The following is a 19,411-nucleotide window of genomic DNA, read 5'->3' on the forward strand; positions in this document are numbered from 1 at the left end:
TATCAGTTCTGGGGGAATTGGGAACCCTCCTGAAATTCAGCTTCCCAGACTCGGTGAGTGACCAACCTTGCAGACAAGGACTTTCTAAGGCTACAGTCTCAGGTCTGCAGTATTAACTCTTTTCTGCACACTCTGTTAAATGAGGCTAATAGTAGAACCTTGCCTTGTCACATCCCAGGCCTGTTGCCGACATCAAAACTGGACGAGGGCTGTGAAAATACTTTGGTCAGTGAAGGCCAGAGCATTCTTGGGGACAGGTTTAGTGTTCTTGGAATGCCACTGTGTTCTTTTGTTCTATTTCACGCCTGCTACTTTTCATAGACTCTTTTCCATAATCCACAGCTGCTCTCCTTAAGTGTCATGATTACACCTGGTGCCAGTAGTGTGGGAGGGATTCAGAGACAATCAGGCTCTTGCCCTGAGGCGCCCAGGTGCCTCCCTCTGGTCCTGTCTGTGTTGTGACTGGCACATTTTGCTGCCTGTTTCTCCAGCTTCTTCTCTCCAGAGATGAGACTCTGCAGGTGGCCAGTGCCCAATGTATAACTGCAGTATTAGTCCACTCACCAGCGAAGCATGCCCTGGCCTTCATCCACGCTGACATCCCAGGTGGGAATCCCCTTCTAACTTTCTCCTCTGAGAACCCCAGAATTCTGACTGGAGATTTTTATGTAGCAGCGGCAGCAGCAGTTCTGTTGGGATTCTTTGTTATGCATACTGAAGGGACTGGCTGGTGTCATATTCATTATATATGACAGAGTCTAGAAAATACACCTCAGGAAATCTGAATCCTCTTTTGACAGATTTCTAACTGACCTTGAACAATTTATTACTGACTTTTAGACCAGTCTAGGAATAAACCATCTAGAAATAAACATCTAGTGTGGGGTAGTAGAAAGACCTGTAGAAAAAAAGGAATTAATGTGTCTTGAAAGTTTGTGATGAGCAGGAAATATGCCCTGAGGTGCACTGTAAATGTTGCCACATTTAGGTCCTCATCTTTGCTATTTTATGAATAAGGAAATTGAACTAGAGAAGGGAAAGAGTGAGAGTGAAGTCTCTCAGTCGTGTCCGACTCTACGACCCCATGGACTGTAGCCTACCAGGCTCCTCCGTCCGTGGGATTCTCCAGGCAAGAATACTGGAGTGGGTTGCCATTTCCTTCTCCAGGACAGCTTCCGAACCCAGGGATCACACCCGGGTCTCCCACATTACAGGCAGATGCTTTACTGTCTGAGCCACCAGGGAAGTCAGAGAAGGGAAACAGCTGGTTTAAATCGACAAGGCTTAGGATTGGCAGAGAAGGGATGCAAAATCAAGGCTCTCTGGCTCTAAAACCTCTTTTCTCTGCATCATGTTGCTGCCCATCCTGAGAATTAGGGGACCTAGGTTCTAGTCCCTTTTCTACCACCAGCTGTCTCTCTCTGGACCTCAGTTTCCCCATCTGTAAAAAGAAGAAGTTAGACAATAAGCCAGAGGGCATTTTCCAGGTTTATCTGTGAATTAATGATCATGTCTTAGGGCGAGGGTGTATGAACAGATGAAGTGACAGGTATGAGATGCTTAATAAATCTAAACCGTAGTGTTAGTTAAGGGAGCATTATCACACAGTTTTCACATTGCTTCCTCCCTCTCTCCCTGGCCAGAGTTCCTCTTTGAGCATCTCTCCTCTTCCAGTGAAGTGCTCGTCTGGTCCTGCTACAACTGTTTGATACTCCTGGCAGAAGAGCCACTCTTCTTTTCCAAGTGCCACACGGTGTATGGTTGGTACTATGGGTCCTGCACTAGCTCTGGCTCGGGTGGACAGCACCTTGAAGTTAGGTGGCAGCAGCAGTGATGGGCGGGCTGGCCTATACTTTGGAGGAATGTGCTGGTCTGGTCATTTCCATCAGCCCCAACTTGTCACCAGATTCCACAGGCAAGCAGGGATATCCAAACAGTTCTGCTCTCCGTTAATTGGCAGAAGTATATGTTTAGCGAGAAAAGGACACTCCTATCAGCCACGAGATGAATTCCTGTTGTACCTCAAGAACAACCTTACTCAGTCTTTTCCTGTGCCCCAGAAATCTCCCCATCTAATTAGTCCCCCAACTTTGATTTAACCTTTCAAAGTTTTTTGAAACTATCCCTTCTTCTTTCATGGTAATACCTTCCTTGTCTGTGACTTTTTATATCACATCTAGATTTTTAGACTGGGCACATTCAATTATTCATATTCTGTGTTCCTATGCTATGCCAGGCATCAGGCTGGGAGCTAGAGGTTTAGAGATACATATAACGTGGTCCCTGTCCTCTGGAAGGGGAGGGAGATATAAACAAGGTGGTTAGGGTTATACTCAAGGGGCTGGACAAGAGGTGGAGGAGGCCCGGGGAGGCCCATAGCTCTGCCTGAGTGGACCAGAGAAGGCTTCCTGGAGAGTGGAGGTCTGAGCTGATTCTTTGAGGAGAAATAGGAGTGTATGTAGTAGCGAAGGTATAGTAGCCCAGCCAATAGGCACTGACAAAATACCTCGAATGCCAGGGCCTGTGCTGTGGGTTGTGCTGGGTTTGGGGAGACAGAGGTGAATCAGATAAGGGCCTGCCCTCAAAGATCTCACAGCCCTGCCCCATCAGCTTGTCAGGACTGCCCCAGGAGGGCTGCCAGCAACTGTGTGCTGTCCAGAGCCTCTCCTCTTTCCTGGGAAGGCAGGAAGGAGACTCCTGGGCACTGATCCCTGGCCTCTGCTGTGTCATTTTGAGGTAGGGATCGAGTCGGTGGTGAGGAGCCTACAGGGAAGCCTAAGGATGAACAACACCGAGCTGCACAAGCAGGGCCTGCTGCTCTTTGCTGAGATCCTGACTCGGTGAGCTGAGTGGCGGAGCATCAAGCCTGCAGGGGCCAGACTGGAGAAGCAAAGAACTGGAAGTATTTATTCCTGGTGGGGTCAGTGATGGAAGTCCACACGCTTATTCTTCATTTACAATTTCTCAGGCAGCCAGAAGAGATCAAGCTGTTCACAAGCTCAGCCATGTGCAGAGATGCTGGCCGTGCCCTCCGAGAGGCAGTGAGCAGCCCTGTGCTGGAGGTGGCTGCTGAGGCACTGAAGGCCATTTCTGCCTTTCTGAGGTGAGAGACTCAGACAGACTGAACTTTCCACCTCTGCGTGTACCCAGAGGCCTGTCAAGGCCAGAGTAGCTTCCAGAGGATGCTTGTCCTTTAGGTCAGGGAACTTTTGTTGAATTATTTCTTTCCATTATTCTGCTTACTCTGTTCTGCCTTTATGAAACTGCCATTTGGACGTTGGGCATCCTGGATTGGTCATCTGATTTTTTTTGTTTTGTTTCTTTTCTTTGTCTGACAGTTTTTCATCTTTTTGTCATTATGTACTAGTTTCCAGGAGATTTTCTTGACTTTATTTTTCAACTCTACTATTGAATATTTTACTTCTACTTTCATATTTTAATTTGGAAGAATTCCTTCCAATTCTTTGCATGTCTTTTAAAATAAGATTTTATTCTGTATTTATTTTGTGGATATAACTTTTTAAAACTCATTCTTTTTTTAGTTTGGACTTTGCTTCCACTTCCTTTCTTCTAATTTTTCCTTCTGCCTAAAATGCTGTTCCCCTTAAATCTTTGCATGACTGGCCTCTTTCCATCATTGAGGTCTCATTCAGAGTGTCCTTTCCTAACTGACCCATTTGGCTATTGCAGCACCTACTTGAAAGTTCTTGTTTATTCATCTGTTTTGTGTCTTCTCCACAATATAACATAATCTCCAAGAATTAAGAGATCATGTCATTTTTTTTAAACTCCTATATGCCTCACTCCTAATAGATAGTCAGTTATATGAATGATGTTAAAATGGATGGTGAGACTAAATGATCCTAGGGTCAAAATGGGAAATCATTCCTTAGTAAGATGCTTGATCTTGAAAAAACTAATGAAGGAAACCAATATTTATTTATATAGAAAATTTTACTTTGTTTCTACATTCTCCCTTTTAAAAATCTGACAATATATTTAAGCAATAAAAAATAAAACATGCACAAGGTTTATAATGAAAAGAAAAAGTCCTCTGTCCCTACTTACTAAAGGAAACTAATTTTAACTCATTTTGGTTTTAGTTGCGGTGACTTATTTCCCTAACTCTAAACAATATGAGTGCAATGTTATTTCTTTGTCCATTTAGAACATTTCATTGACTTGCCAATAGGAAAGACCAAGACTTAGCTGTAATGCCTTCTCTACATTTCCTTGACATTTTTGCTAGTTAATATTTTGTTTTCAAGCTTTTAAATATGCTTAAAACTTGTATTTCTTGTTCTCTCAACTTGAAGCAGTATCTCTTGACACCCTACTTGGTTAGCTAGGTGTATTAGCACCCCGGCTCTTCCTTAGCTTTCTCCTTACCTTCTACTTCTCAGTATCAGCTGTACCTTTAATTTTGTATTATACTTTTAATTTATATTGTAAAGGTTGTTAACATTTATAGTCTCATCTGTAACCATAATTAAGTCTTTGTCACTTGCATAAAATTGCTTCTAAAAACTGAAAGAAAGAATAGCATTTATATTATGATGGCTTCAGTTTGTCTCTTCCCCTTTTGTCCTTTCCTGGATTTGAATCTCTAAATCTGAGGCATGAATCCTAACAAGAGTGAGATGAGTAAACCAACAGGGTAACAAAGGCCTAGAGTAAGAGCAAGAGTCAATCAGAAGTTGCCAGGCAGCGCTGAAAGTCTCCCAGGAGGTCAGTGTTATGGGGGACTGATAGCACCTTTCAGGCAGGAGGCAGGGTTTGAGCTGTGCTACAGGGGCTTCCCTGGTGGCTCAGATGGTAAAGAATCTGCCTGCAGTGCAGGAGACCCAGTTTTGATCTGGGGGTTGGGAAGATCCCCTGGAGAATGGCTACCCACTCCAGTATTCTTGCCTGGAGAACCCCATGGACAGAGGAGCCTGGTGGGCTACAGTCCAAGGGGTTACAAAGGATTAATAACCTTATATTATTAACATTATAAATGTTAATTTTATTATGTATACTAACATATACATACATAAGGGATGAGAGAGATAGATTTGTGGAAGGACTAGGATTGGTCAAAACATGTGGGTGGGGGTTATTAATCCTTAGTTGCTTTTATTTTTGACTTTAATTTTCCTGAATGTTTAGTGAGGTAGTCCCTCTGAGGTGGAGTGATTCAGAAGGTCTCTGGGAAGCCCAACCAGAAGAGGGAATGAGGAGTGAGAACTGTTGAAAGAATGTAAAGATGGCAGAGCCAGAGCTTAGCTGTCAATGTAGGATAGAAAGTTAGAGCTTCCATTCAATACTGTTCACTAATTGTAACAGATGTGCCGCACTAATGTAGTGTGTTAATAGTAGGGGAAACTGCAGTAGGGCTGGGGGAGTATGGGAACACTGCACTATCTTCTGTATTTGTTTCTGTAAATCTAAAACTGTTGTAAAAAATAAAGTCTAAAAAGGGGGAAAAAAAGTGAAAGAGCTTCCAGAAGGGAAAGGGGAAATCAAGCCTTCACTATATACAGTTAACCGAGCAATTAGAAGGCCCAATGGATTGCTCTCAGAGTTCAAAAACAGCCCAGAGATGAGGGTTAACTTAGGTTTCCCCTTAGTTACTGCATTGGGTTGAATTAGCATCCCTCTAAAATTTATGCCCTTGTTTGGAAATAGGGCCTTTGTAGACACAATTGAGTTAAGATGAAGCCATACAGTGTGGGCTCCTGAATCCAGTGGCTGATTCCCTTAGAAGGAGAAGGGAGTTTGGACACAGGCACACATAGAGGGCCATGTGAAGACCGAGGCAGAAATTGGGATCATGCGTCTATAAGCCAGGAATGGTAAGGATTGCCAGCAACCACCGGAAGCTAAGAAGCAAGGCAGGATTCTTCCCTAGAGCCTTCGGAGGGGCTGACACCTTGACTGCAGACTTCCAGCACTCAGAATGTGAGAATGAATTTCTGTTGTTTTAAGTAACAGTTTATGGTAACTTATCATAGCATTTCTAGGAAATCAGTGTGGCAAACTATACCCTGTCAAGTAGTCAGTCATTCATTTCTTTAACTTTTTTTTAAAATTTAGCATCAATTTACAGTGCATCTAGTTCTATTAGGTAAAGTGAAAAGGCAGAACTGGCCCCTGGCCTCTTGGAGCTCACATTTAGACTAACCATGACTCTTGCCTCCTCTGAGTCTATAGAAATATGAGAGTTCAAATGAACCGTAAGTGTTACTTTTCACATTGTTTCACATTCTCATATTAATTGATTCTCCAAACATAGTTTCCAGTCTCTGTTTATAATCTCCAAAAGAGCTCGCTTTCTCCTAGATACTCCTGTCTATCTCTATAGAGATTTTTTCAGCTCTAAAAAAAATTTTATTGACATATAGTTAATTTACAGTGTTGTGTGCCTCTATAGTGTTTTGACTCTTAGAAAGTTCTTCCTTATATTCATTCCTTAAATAAAATCTGGGTCCTTGATAACATTTACCTATTGATCATGATTTTCCTCATCAAGGTAGCAGAAATCAGATTTGATTTTTCTTCTCTAAGAGCTTGGAATAGGGTGGGGAGGGAGGTGGGAGGAGGGTTCAGGATGAGGGGACACATGTATACCTGTGGCTGATTCATGTTGGTGTGTGGTAAAAACCATCACGATATTGCATAGTAATTATCCTCCAATTAAAATAAATTAATTGAAAAAATAAGAGAGCTTATCAATTATTTGAGAACAGTGGCCATATACATCTCTTGATACACCTTCTGTTCTAGGTAGTACTTCTTTAATTGGGATATCCTTTTCAGTGAGAAAACCCTCTGTATCCTTAATAACAATAACCACAGTCATGTGCGTGCATGCATGAGTGCTGAGTCGCTTTGGTCGTGTCTGACTCTGTGCAACCCTACGGACTGTAGCCCGCCAGGCTCCTCTGTCCGTGGGGACTCTCCGGACAAGAGTACTGGAGTGGGTTGCCATGTCCTCCTCCAGGGCATCTTCCTGACCCAGGGACCGAATCCACATCTCTTATATCTCCTGCATTGGTAAGTGGGCTCTTTACCACTGGTGCCACCTGGGAAGCCCAGTCATAGTCATAGCTGTCATCTATAAGGACTTACTATCTAGTAAGCACTGTCCTGAGTTCTTTGCATACATTATCCGATTTGATCCTTAGCATAATTCTGAGGACAGTACTGTTACCTTTCACTTACTAGATGAGGAAACTGAGGGCTGGAGAGGATGAGGAATGTGCATAAAGTCACGCAGCAGACAAGTGCTGGAGCTGGGATTTTTGTCAGATCAGTTCCTGGACCCAGGTTCGGATCTACCACATGCCCCCTCATTGCCTGAGAACCTGGGGGTATCTTGGGGTACCCTGACCTCACCATAGGCCTACCTTTGTCTCCCTGCGTGCAGGAAGGATCATCAGAGTGCGCTACCTGTGCTGTACAAGGAGCTGCAGGCCTTGGTCAAAGCCATGCTGAGCCGGTGTGCAGACCTGTCCCAGACGCCGCTGAACTGGAGGCCCCTGGTTAGTGCACAGCAGCTGCTGCTTCTGGAGATCATGCTGCTCTGTTTTTTAGAAGATAATTAGTACATTGCATTATCTTTATATGCCACTTTGTAGCTTTTTCTCATGCACACACACTTACGAGATGTTATTTTTTACTGTAACTGCAGAGCTGCGAGGCTTAATAATTGTTATCCTCGTTAGGCAACTAAAGCCGCAGGGGTTAAGCAGTTTTTCTCTTAGGTCCAAAGCTAGCAAGGACCTGAGTTTGGGTAGTAAATCCCAGGGCCTGCTACATACTTTGTCTTTTATATCATCCAAGTGGGTAGGGTAAACATGCTCACAAAATTATTTAAGGCTGGATTCACTAGAATCATAGAATCTGACAAGTGTGCACTGTGTCATAATTGTTGGCTTTTAGTGGTCCATAGGCTTAAAATATCAGAGGAAATACTATTAATACGTGTGCTTTATGTCTTCTAGATTAACTTTGGAAACTAAGCTCTTTGCACATGATACGGTGGGGGAATTTGTGTGTTTTGGAGCAACTAATATGGGTGTTACAGCCAGTTAGGCTAATGTCGACTAGCCTGTGACAGCTTTCTGCGTATAATAGAACAAGAACCAGTCCTGTGCTTCATAGGGAGACAAGGGGTTAAGGTTCCCCTTTGTACCATGTTTTTAAAGGAGCTACTAGATGTCTGAATTTTTGAGGATATCCCTAAGACCCCCTGGGAAGTGTTAGGTGTGTGGGAATGCCAGACTCCAGTGTGGGAGGAAGAGGTCTGTAGTCCTCTAAGCAAAGACTGGAATACAGAGTATGTACTTAACCAGTAGTTTCCCTCTTTCCTTCTCACCTCAGGGCCACACCTCCAATAGAAATTCGGAGAGGGCCATTCTTCGAAGAGGGAAGTTCCTCTTGAACACTCTGGAGGGATTTAGAAATGCCTGCAGGTGAGGAGCTCTTTATGGTCTGATTAGGTAGTAGCATGGAGGGTGGGTACAGAGGAGTGGACAAAGGGTGAAGTTCTAGAAGCAACACTTGATTTCTGATGCTTTACTGCATAGTGAGAGGACTTTAGCTGGGGTGGAGAATGGGGATGTGTGTGAGTTTGGAGTGAGTATGTGGAGGAGTTCTCTAAAGGTTCGCTTCTGGTGAGGTTTTTGTTACTGTGCAATGAAGTTGTATCTCATTCAGCTTTGTGCCTCATCCCAAGTAACCTAGCGCTCCACGTATTCACTGACTGCTTGTTGGATTAATTCAGTTCTCATCAACAAACATTTGTTGTACCTACTGTGTGCCAGCCCTGATGCTAGACAGTGAAAGTAGATAACTCAGATCAGCTCTTGCCCAAAAGGAGCTCACAGTCTCTTGGGAACAGAGACAGTTTTGTGTATATGTGTGCAATCCGTTACATTGTCACAAACCTGGGGAAGGCGTTCCAAACAGAGAGAGCACCACACCTATAGGCAAAGAGATGTGAAGCAGCAGACAGCATGGTATGTTGAGGGAAATATTAATACACACAGTCGGGTGGACTGTCATGTGTTATGGGAGAGAGGGCCCGGAGCTCGAAGCTGGAGGTAGGGCCCAAGACCAGGTTCTCTCTCACTGAGGCCTCTGGAGTTTTCTCCAGGTGTGCTGGTGGGGATGCTTGCCCTGAGCCCTGAACTCAGAAATCCCTCTAAGAGGATGAATCTGACCTTGTTGCTTAGACAGTAGTAAATATACTCATATTTATCTCTCAGGTTGGCTATGGAATTCCAGAGGGAGCCTTCAGCCCAGGAGAATCCATTCACAGCTCCCAGTGCTGAGAAAGAAGACACTTTGGAGGCCTTCTCAGAATTTCTCCTCAGTGCCTGTGACTCCCTGTGTATCCCCATGGTGATGGTGGGTTGGGCAGTAAGGATCTTGAGGAGGAGAAATATGTGAAAGCAAGCCAGGCTGAGAGGCACAGGACAGTGACTCGACACTGAACGAGACCTTCTGAGGGTCTTAGCAGTGTTGTTCTTGCAGCTACTTTTCCTTTGGTTTTAAAATCACAGTACAGTGTTTTGTTGTAAACACTTTAGATTAATAGATGCCTCTTAAAAAGTAGAAAGTAGTAGTAATAAAATAATAAATCGGCAATGTTTCAGTTCAGTCGCTCAGTCATGTCCGACTCTTTGTGACCCCATGAACTACAGCATGCCAGGCCTCCCTGTCCATCACCAACTTCTGGAGCTTGCTCAAACTCCAGTCAGTGATGCCATCCAACCATCTCATCCTCTGTCTTCCCCTTCTACTCCTGCCCTCAATCTTTCCCAGCATCAGGGTCTTTCCCAATGAGTCAGTTCTTTGCATCAGGTGACCAAAGTATTGGAACTTCCTGTGAATATTCATGACTGATTTCCTTTAGGATTGACTGGTTGGATCTCCTTGCAGTCCAAGGGACTCTCAAGAGTCTTCTCCAGCACCACAGATCAAAAACATCAATTCTTTGGCACGTGTTAATGAAGTGATAAATGCCTTATATTCAGAATTTAATTTAACCCTCCCATTGACCCTGTGAAATAGGTCCTATGATTTTCCCCAATTTAAAGATGATTTTTCTATGGCTGTAAAGCAAGTATATGACAGTGCTGAGGTTTGAACCCATGTGTTTTGTCTGCCTAGTAAAAATGGCAACCCACTCTGATGTTCTTGCCTAAAAAATCCCATGGACAGAGGAGCCTGGTGGGCTGTGGTCCGGGGGGCGGGGGGGGAGTGGTCACAAAAGAGTTGGACACGACTAAGTGACTAGGCATGCAAAGAGCAACAGTCAGTGTGATTTAGGCTTCAGTAAGTAGCACATATGTGAGTTCTGTAACATCGGAGATGGCTACTCTCAAGAGACCTGGTTTTGAGCTGACTTGAGACAAAGATGGTAGGAAGAGCAGGGTCCATAGTGTTGACTGCCCAGATGACCCTGGGTGAGTCTTGTCCTGTTTGAGTTTTGGACATCCTATGAACAGTCCGTTAGTTGGGAAAGGAAACCTCCAAAACACCCACTGGAAACAGTAGATGGCAGCAGGGGAGCATCCTCTGGCTATGACAGGAGAGCCTCTGTTCCTTGAAGAAGCCTTTGAGCTAGCATGCCAGGGTCTTTAGGAGGTAACTCCCAAGGGCCATGGGTTACAACCCTGATTGGCACACACTAACAATAATAGTTGGGCCATTCACTTTGGTTTCTTCCCCTTCTCTGCCTTCCTCCTAGATTTATGAAGTGTTAGACCTAGATCTAGAATTAGATCATAGAATTATTGTGTTATTCTTGCTTTCTACTTTTCAGTATTTTATACATTTTCTCTAATGAACTTGTCTTACTTTTCTAGTTGAAAAAAAACTCGGTTTGAAGACCAAATGAAAAGTATCTGTAAGAACCACATCCCTGAGGCCCTGGCTATTTATACATGAGGAACCGAAACAGTGAAAGGGGAGGGGGTGACTGACCCAGGGCACACAATGACCTTGTGCAAAGCTTGAAATAGAACCCAAGTTTCTCTACTCTGTCTACCACATCAGGCTGCCTCGTGATTCTGTTCAAAGATCACATGAAAAATAAACATGAAGGAAGTTTGTGAACCATATTATATTATATGTTAGAAACATGAGTGTCATTCATATCACTATAATGCGTAGTTTAGAAAGTGCTTTTTACATGTGAGATGTTATTTGTTTCTGGGAGGTAGGACTTGTGGTTATTCCTGGTTTACTCTTTGGTAGATGCCCAGAGCAGTAGTGACTCTTGCACAGTTTATTAAGTGGCAGATGTAAGCCTTGGAGGTAGGCTTGTGACTTCAGGTCTCTGAGCTTTTTTGTGTCCATCAGATGAAAGAACTTAGTCTGTTACTGCTAGATGATGCAGTTTTTGCTGATGCTCTTTCTTCTTCAGAGGTTCAGTCCTAGTGGACTATGCGCTCCCTCTTGGTTCTTTGCAGAGGTACTGGGAGCAGGCCACTCACCCAGCCGTGATGGAGGTTTTCCTCTCGGTTCTGCACAGCCTTTTTGTCATCGTCCCTCACATGAAGGAGAAATTCTCCAAGAAGCTCGGTAGGCCGCAAGCAAGTGTGGAAGTTGGAAGGGAGGCTGGCGCCTTAGGCAGTTGCTCAGGGTACTCAGAGTACAACCTGTGGGTGGAGGGTTACTCATTCGTTCAGAATCAACATCCACACTCTGCCTAGTGTTGCGTGGAAGGATATATCATCCAGCAATCAGAAGTCTTTAAAAGGCAGTTCTCAAATTAATTGATACTTCTCTGAGTCAACAAGGTTCCAGTTCAGAGCCATGGGTTAAACTGCTGTCTCAGAAAGTTGCTGTGAGACTCTGAGAAGTTAATTCCCTACCAGAAGCCCTAGGATAGAATACAGATTATCCTCAACACGAGCTGGGGCAGTGGTAGCTCTTGTCTAGAATCCTGCTCTTACAGGGGCCTGGAATGGGCAGGACAGTGGTCACTTTTTAAGCAGGGTGAAGTGGGAGGGGGAAGACGAGGAGAGTCAGGCAATGCAGGGGACTGGGCCAGGGTCCCCAGCTAATGCAGAATGTTCATCAGAAAAGAAGGTGAACATTTATTCAGCACTTGCTCTGAGCTAAGTATTTGTTAGATCTTCTATATACATATATCTTACTTAGTTTCACAGCAGGCTTTGAGGTATAGATATCGAAACTGAATCTCAGAGAAGGTAAGTTAGTGTCTCAAGGTCACGTTACTAGTTAGCGATGGAGCATATTTGAACCGAGGTCTGTGTGACTCCAAAAATAGTACCACTCAGACTTGAGAATCCCTGTAACAAGCCTGGCTTAAACCACTCTCTTCTTCCCAATTCTCGCAAGCTGCCTCATCCTTCATACGACTGGCCCTGGAACTGAAGGCTAGGTTCTGCAGTGGCCTGAGGTATGTATTGTCCCAAGGGGCCAAGTGTCCTTCTTGACTGGACAAATGGAAATTTCTGACTGGTGTGGTTTAGTTATAGGACCGTGGAGGGATTGACACGGTGTCAGAATTGCTCAGCACCTGATGGTATAAGCTGGATGGGCTTCTTTAGCTTCTACTTATCTGGTTCTGATAAGACTCTCATTCCATGTGATACTCAGAAGGGCAGCTTTTAGCATCAAAACTGGAAGGGCTCTTAGAGATCATTTGTCTAACCCTCATTTTATAGACCAGGAAGCTGAGGCCCTCACAGGGTAACTGATGCCATGTCCATCAAGAGGTCATGTCCTGGTTGCTGCCAGCCCAGCAATTCCAGAGGAGAGGCTCTCTTATACAGAGTAGAGAGGTTGCTGCTTCAATCTCTGTCATTAGGTTTCTGGAGCAGCCTTCCCATTTCTGACTTGCTACCTGTTTCTGCATTTGCTTGGCAGATTCCACTTGTTACTGCCTACAGTCCTCAAGGTAACTTCAGTGTAGTATCTAGCCCTCCTTCCATATCTCTGGATAGAACAACTGACATTCAGGAACGAATACAGGGATCCACCTGAGTTTAGATTCACAGTTTTGGATGTTTGTAATTCTCCTGAATCACTCATTTTGGGTTCAACAGTTTGCCCTTTTTCTAGTATTTGCTATCCCCTTCCTGACCCGGGAGCACATTTTGTTTATATGTTTTATTAATTTGGAGCTTAGTAGCTCCACTTATTTTTTTCAGGAAATTTTTCGTGAATACTTATATGGGCCAAGTGATGAAGTTACACCTGTGGGCAGCAGGTTCCATATTTACTTTTCACAGCCACCTCCAGACCTTCAACTTTCTCTACCAGGGCCATGGTTAGAATTTCCCTGGGCTCTGGTACAAAGCAGTGGTGCCTCAGTACCTGGCAGAGATAATGCTGTCCCAGCCAGAGTAGCAATGTCCTCTCTGTTGTTCTGTCTTCGTCTCCTCCCACTAAGTCACTCAGCCCTGAACCAGGTGTGTTCCAGTTTCCTGTACTACATGTGCATCAGCCTCCTCTCAGCTCCAGAGAAGACAGGACCACCTTCCCAAGAAGGTAAGATGCTGTAGTTTGACCACTCACGAGGTCCATGGTGGTGTCTTAGTGTCTGGATGTCTTGCTGATTGGCTGAGTCATAAGTCAGTACAGTAATAAGAAATCTTTGCCTAAAGCTACCCAGAAGAACCATGGAATCATGGAACGATGGAACTATAAGCTGCTTCCTAGGGAGGGAGGTGAGGTAATAGATCAGCTCTCTGCCTGTCCAGGTGTGGTCTGGCCTGCACAGAGAATAGCGTGATGACTTCTGCCCTGGTGGCAGCCACGTCACAGCAGCCTCTTGTGCTTACCAGCACCAGTCCCTTGCTTCTGGCCAGTTCTCTCTCTTGTCTGAATAGGAGGAGCCCCACTTCTGCCTCCTCAGACCCTGAGACCCAGATATCTTGTCATATCTCAGAGCACCAGGAAGAGCAGCCAACCTTACTTACATGCAGACTGCATCTTTCTTTTACATTTCAGGAGAAAGGGCAGGTGGATGTGCGAGGCTCAAGGATATTAATTTTGTTATGATCACAATGATCATAGTGTGCTTTGGTGGAAAAAGCAATAAACTTAGAATTAGGAAACCTGACCTGATTGCTGCCACATCTCAGTGGCACATTCCATCTCACTCTCTACTTGCCTGTAGGCCCATTGCATTGGCAGAATGGACCCTTTCATGTGACCTTTATCTTGGCCCCCTGCTTTCAGTTTCTCATCCTCCAACCGGTCTTCACCACCTGCTGGAGGGTCTATCCAAAAATCCAAGTCAATGTCTCTACTCCCCATGTCAACATCTCAACTCCCCTGGCCTTCAGCAGTCATCTCCAATCAGCAGTCTTATCAGGCGTTGTTTGACAGTGATGGAATTTCCTCTGGTCTGTCTGTGGTGAAATTTGGAAAGTAAGGGTAATGTAGTGAATTTTCCATGAAGTTGAGTTTACTTGAAACTTAAGCTCTGAGGTCCTTTTCTTTCATATTCTTTTGGTATTCAAATGTTCTTTCTTGTAAGAAACAGAGGTTTCATGAGAAATGCAGGAATCTGCTCTCAGGTTAAAATCCACATTCTATACTCCTCATTCAAGGTCTTTCCCAGCCTACCTACAAATTACATCACCCAGTTCCTAAACCCTTGACACTCCACATCTTTTCACTGATGGTCCAGTCACATTGAGCTCCTTGCTGCCTGCTAAACATGATGTCCTCTTATGCCTCCAGGCTGCTGAACACCTTGCTTCCTGGCTTGGCAAGCCTTTTCTCTCCTTTCTCTGCCTAATTTCTGTTCACTCTTCACGGTTCCCTCCTCTTTGAGCTTGCCCTCCCCATCGCAGGTGGCATGAGTCACTCTCTCTTCCACACTTGAACATGGCACTGATCATATGTCCTGCAATTATCTGTCTCATTATCTATTTTTTTCCCACCAGCTGCCAGCTACAGGAGGTAGGGCCCATGTGTCATAGCCTGGCCTAGAATAGCCACTCAGCGGACATTGTCAAGTAGACGAATGTATCCAAGTCCTTCCACATGTTACCTTCAGTCTTTCCTGAGAGACTAAGAGAGGGAGAAGAGGCTGATTGCCTTTTGTCCTGTGTGTGTCCTTGCTGTCCTGTGCAGTACTCTGTATGTACAGACACGCATGTGATCATTACCTGCTCTCCTCTGTCCTTTGTGTGATTTTCTCCGGCCTGTTTCCTCCCCAGAGCTCTCTGCAGTGTCTGAGCTCCTGCAGCACGGGCTGCCCCAGATAAGCAGCAGGGGCCCTGAAAGCCTTGCTCTCCTGTCGGATCGCCAGTACGTGGAGGAAGCTGCTCGCCAGAGACAGTACTGCATCCTGCTCCTCTTCTACCTGGCCTACATTCACGAGGACAGGTCAGTGCTCAGAGCTGGCGACTGACAGTTGGTTCTGGAAGCTACATCTGTAGCCAGGTTCAGTTCAATAACTATTTACAGAGGCATCCTCTCCAGGTCTGGTGCTGAGCACCGGGGTAATGGAGATAAGTGAGAAATGGCGTGTATTCCTGAGGGGCTCACAGTTTGGAGAGACAGGTAGTCTCAGGAGTGAAGGACAGAGCCTTGAATGCTGATGAGAATTCCTTGATATCCCTGAGGGTGTTGTTTATGCACCAAAAAAAAGTAGTTTACTTTGGTTTTAAGAATTACTATACAATTTATTAAAATTTAAAATCAAAGTACTATTTTTCATTAAGCTTTTAAAAAATTATTGAGGTAAAGTTTATATACCTAAGTTAACCATTTTAAAGAGGACAACTCAGTGGCACTGAGTATATTCACAGTGTTGTGCAAACCGTCTCTGTCTAGTTCCAAAACATTTCCATGACTCCAAAGTAAAGCCTCTTATCCTTTAAGCAGTCACTCCCCTTTCCTTCTCCTAAGCTTCTGGCAACTAGCATTCTGCATTCTGTCTCTGTGGACTTATCTATTCTGAACATTTCTGGTAGATGTGGTCATACGTATGTGATCTTTTGCACCTGCTCCTTCCACTGAGCATAATGTTTTCAAGATTCATCCAGTAAGCATAATGTTTGCAGCAGGCATTGGTACTCCATTCTTTTTCATGGCTGAATACCATTATGTGTATACACCACAGTTTGTTTATTCCTTCATTCACTGATGGGCATTTGGGCTGTTTCCACCTTTTGGCTATTGTGAATAGTAATGCTGTGAATATGTGTGTACATGTGTTTGTTTGAGTACTTGTTTTCTATTCCTTTTCTGTATACACCACGTTTAGAATTGAGGAGTCATATGGTAATACTATGGGTAACATTTTGAGGAACTTGTGAACTATTTTCCAGAGGAGCTACAGCCCTGCCAGCAATGTTCGAGCAAGGGTTCTGGTTTCTCCATATCCTTGTCAAGACTTGTCCATCTTTTTGATTATAGCCATCCTAGTGGTTATGAAGTGTTTTTTGCATTGTGGTTTTGATTCTGTTCAGTTCGGTCGCTCAGTCATGTCTGACTCTTTTTGACCTCATGGACTGCAGCGCCCCAGGCTTCCCTGTCCATCACGAAATCCTGGAGCTTGCTCAAACTCATGTCCATCGAGTTGGTGATGCCATCCAACCATCTTATCCTCTGTCATCCCCTCTCCTGCCTTCAATCTTTCCCAGCATCAAGGTCTTTTCCAATGAGTCAGTTCTTCACATCAGGCACCCAACGTACTGGAGGCTTCAACTTCAGCATCAGTCATTCCAGTGATCAAGGCTGATTTCCTTTAGGATTGACTGGTTTGATCTCCTTTCAGTCCAAGGGACTCTCAAGAGTCTTCTCTAACACCACAGTTCAAAAGCATCAGTTCTCTGGCACTCAGACTTCTTCATGGTCCAACTCTTGAAACCGTACATGACTACTGGAAAAACCATAGCTTTGATTATACAGACCTTTGTTGGCAAAGTAATGTCTCTGCTTTGTAATATATTGTCTAGTTTTGTCATAGCTTTTCTTCCAAGGAGCAAGTGCCTTTTAATTTAAATTTTTATTAAATCTAATTAAATTTGGGGGGGATGAAATTTGTCTATATTTTCTGTTGTCATTTGTTGTGGGGCATATTTTCATGTGCTTGCTGGCCATTTGTATATCTTCTTTGGAGAAATGTCTATTCAAATCTTGTGTCTAGTTTTGATTAAGATTGTTTGAGTGTTTTTGTTGTTGAGTTTTAGGAGTTATCTATATATTCTGGATATTAGTTCTTTATTAGATTTGCAAATAATTTCTACCATTTTGTGGATTGCCTTTTTACTCTGTTGATAGTGGTTTTGGATGCACAAACTTAAAACTTTCATAAAGTCCAGTTTATTTTTTTCTTTTATTCCCTGTGTTTTTGGTGTCATAACCAATAATTCATTGCCAAATTCAATGTCATGAAACTTTTGCCTTATGTTTTGTTCCAAAATTTTTTTATAGGTTTAAGTCTTTCATTTAAGTGTGTTTCTATTTGGAGTTAATTTTTTTCTATCATGTTAGGTAAGATTCCAACTTCATTCTTTTGCATGTGGAAATCCAGTTTTCCCAGGGCCATTTGTTGAAAAGACTGTCCTTTCCCCACTGAATGGTGTTGGCACCCTTGTTAAAAATCATTTGACCATATGTGTGGTGGTACAATACTATTAACTAAACTTTATTCAGATTTCACCAGTTTTCCTGTACTGTCCCTTTTCTGTTCTAGGATGCAATCCAGGATACCACATTGCATTTAATATTACCTATTTTAAAATGTTTCTCAGAGTCTTAATCTGATAGGTGAGACATACCCATGGTAGAAAATTTAAAAAGCATAAAAGAACATGTAGTGAAGTTGGTCTCCTCATCCACATCTTCCTTGCATGTACAAGTGTAGAAGTCTCCCTTCCCCAGAAACGAGCCCATTGAACACACAAATGTTTAGTGATAAATATGAGAAGAGAAGGGTGAACTGGCTGTCAAAGCAGGGCCTCCTGAAACCCCAAAGTAGCACCCTTCTTTTTAACACTGCTGGTCCAGCTGCCTGATGCTTTACCTTGTAGGTGTGAGTGAGGAGTCTCTGTCCTCTAACAGATCCTTGCACAAAGCAGAGAACTACATGCTGTGCATGTGTGACAGTGCTTTGTTAAGTATGTACAGCACCCTCTTTGTGCAAGATGTCATTAGGCTGTGGACATGCTGGGACAGAAGGGCAGAGGGAGGGTGTGGCAAGGCAGGACAGCCATCTCTGCCTTTTTCACTCAAACTGTCCTTGGTTGACAGGTTTGTCTCAAAGACGAAGTTATTCATGGCTGTGCAAAGCTTCCTCCTATCTCTGCAGGACCAGGGTGAACGCCCTCCACTCATGGTCTTCAGAGCTTCTGTCTATCTGCTTGCAACCTGCCAGGACAAAGATGGTACCTTAGATGAGGTATGGACCAAAACTCCTGAGGCTTTTCCTCCTTCTCCTGTTCCTCTTTATTATGGTTCCTTGGAAGACTGTTTGTTTTATGTATAGAGATGTTGGGCGGCAGAGAGACAGGGTGTGTTGGGGGACTAGAGGGAGACAGCGCTGACACATACAGAGCTCGTGTAACTACCCAGTTCTCTCAACAGTTCTGGGAGGCAGAGGTTACTATTTTTATTTTATTGATAAGAAAATCAAGACTTAAGGATTTCCCTCAAAGTCCAGTGGTCAAGACTCCATGCTTCCACTGCAGGGGGCATGGGTTTGATCCTTAGTCAGAGAAGAAGGATCCTGCACGCCGTGGACCTAAGTTAATTAGGTCCTAATTAACCTAAGTTATAAAGGTGAATTAGGTTAAAGGGTGTTTTCTTAGTACCACCTCTGGTTTGTGCAGGAGGAAAAAGGTGTGAGATGTCTACAGATAAGAGTTTATGAAACAAAATGTATTGCTGGGACCTACATCATTGTTAGCCAGGCTGGTCTTGGATTACTTTGATGAGGTTATTTGTTACAGGTTTTCTCCCTCCAGCTTCTGTATAAACTCTTAAGGCTGGAGCAATCATTTCACAATATATACATTTATCAGATGATTATGTTGTATCTCTTAAACTTCAAAGTCCCTCAGTCGTGTCCGACTCTTTGGAACTGGACTGTATAGTCCATGGAATTCTCCAGGCTGGAATTCTGGAGTGGATAGCTGTTCCCTTCTCCAGGGGATCTTTCCAACTCAGGGATCAAACCCAGGTCTTGTGCATTGCAGGATTCTTTACCAGCTGAGCCACAAGGGAAGCCCATACCTGAGCTATCAGGGAAACCTTAAACTTATGCAATGTTATATGTTAATTATGTCTCAATCCTGGAATGTGAAGTCAAGTGGGCCTTAGAAAGCATCACTACGAACAAAGCTAGTGAAGGTGATGGAATTCCAGTTGAGCTATTTCAAATCCTAAAAGATGATGCTGTGAAAGTGCTGTACTCAATATGCCAGCA

At 43.9% G+C, this 19,411-nt stretch overlaps 1 protein-coding gene across 1 annotated transcript in view; it reads left to right on the forward strand.

The window, feature by feature from the left end:
* MEI1 (meiotic double-stranded break formation protein 1) overlaps positions 1–19,411 on the forward strand; it is a 56,539-nt gene that overhangs the window by 14,067 nt on the left and 23,061 nt on the right. The window contains exons 8-19 of the mRNA XM_068971840.1: positions 492–606; positions 1,644–1,760; positions 2,741–2,840; positions 2,969–3,103; positions 7,409–7,523; positions 8,365–8,456; positions 9,252–9,393; positions 11,463–11,574; positions 12,358–12,418; positions 13,415–13,512; positions 15,195–15,363; positions 18,238–18,385. Coding sequence (XP_068827941.1) covers positions 492–606; positions 1,644–1,760; positions 2,741–2,840; positions 2,969–3,103; positions 7,409–7,523; positions 8,365–8,456; positions 9,252–9,393; positions 11,463–11,574; positions 12,358–12,418; positions 13,415–13,512; positions 15,195–15,363; positions 18,238–18,385 — 1,404 coding nt within the window. The remainder of the gene's footprint in view (positions 1–491; positions 607–1,643; positions 1,761–2,740; positions 2,841–2,968; positions 3,104–7,408; positions 7,524–8,364; positions 8,457–9,251; positions 9,394–11,462; positions 11,575–12,357; positions 12,419–13,414; positions 13,513–15,194; positions 15,364–18,237; positions 18,386–19,411) is intronic.

The sequence above is a fragment of the Capricornis sumatraensis genome, chromosome 4 (genome assembly GCF_032405125.1).
Source record: "Capricornis sumatraensis isolate serow.1 chromosome 4, serow.2, whole genome shotgun sequence".
Lineage (NCBI taxonomy): Eukaryota > Metazoa > Chordata > Mammalia > Artiodactyla > Bovidae > Capricornis > Capricornis sumatraensis.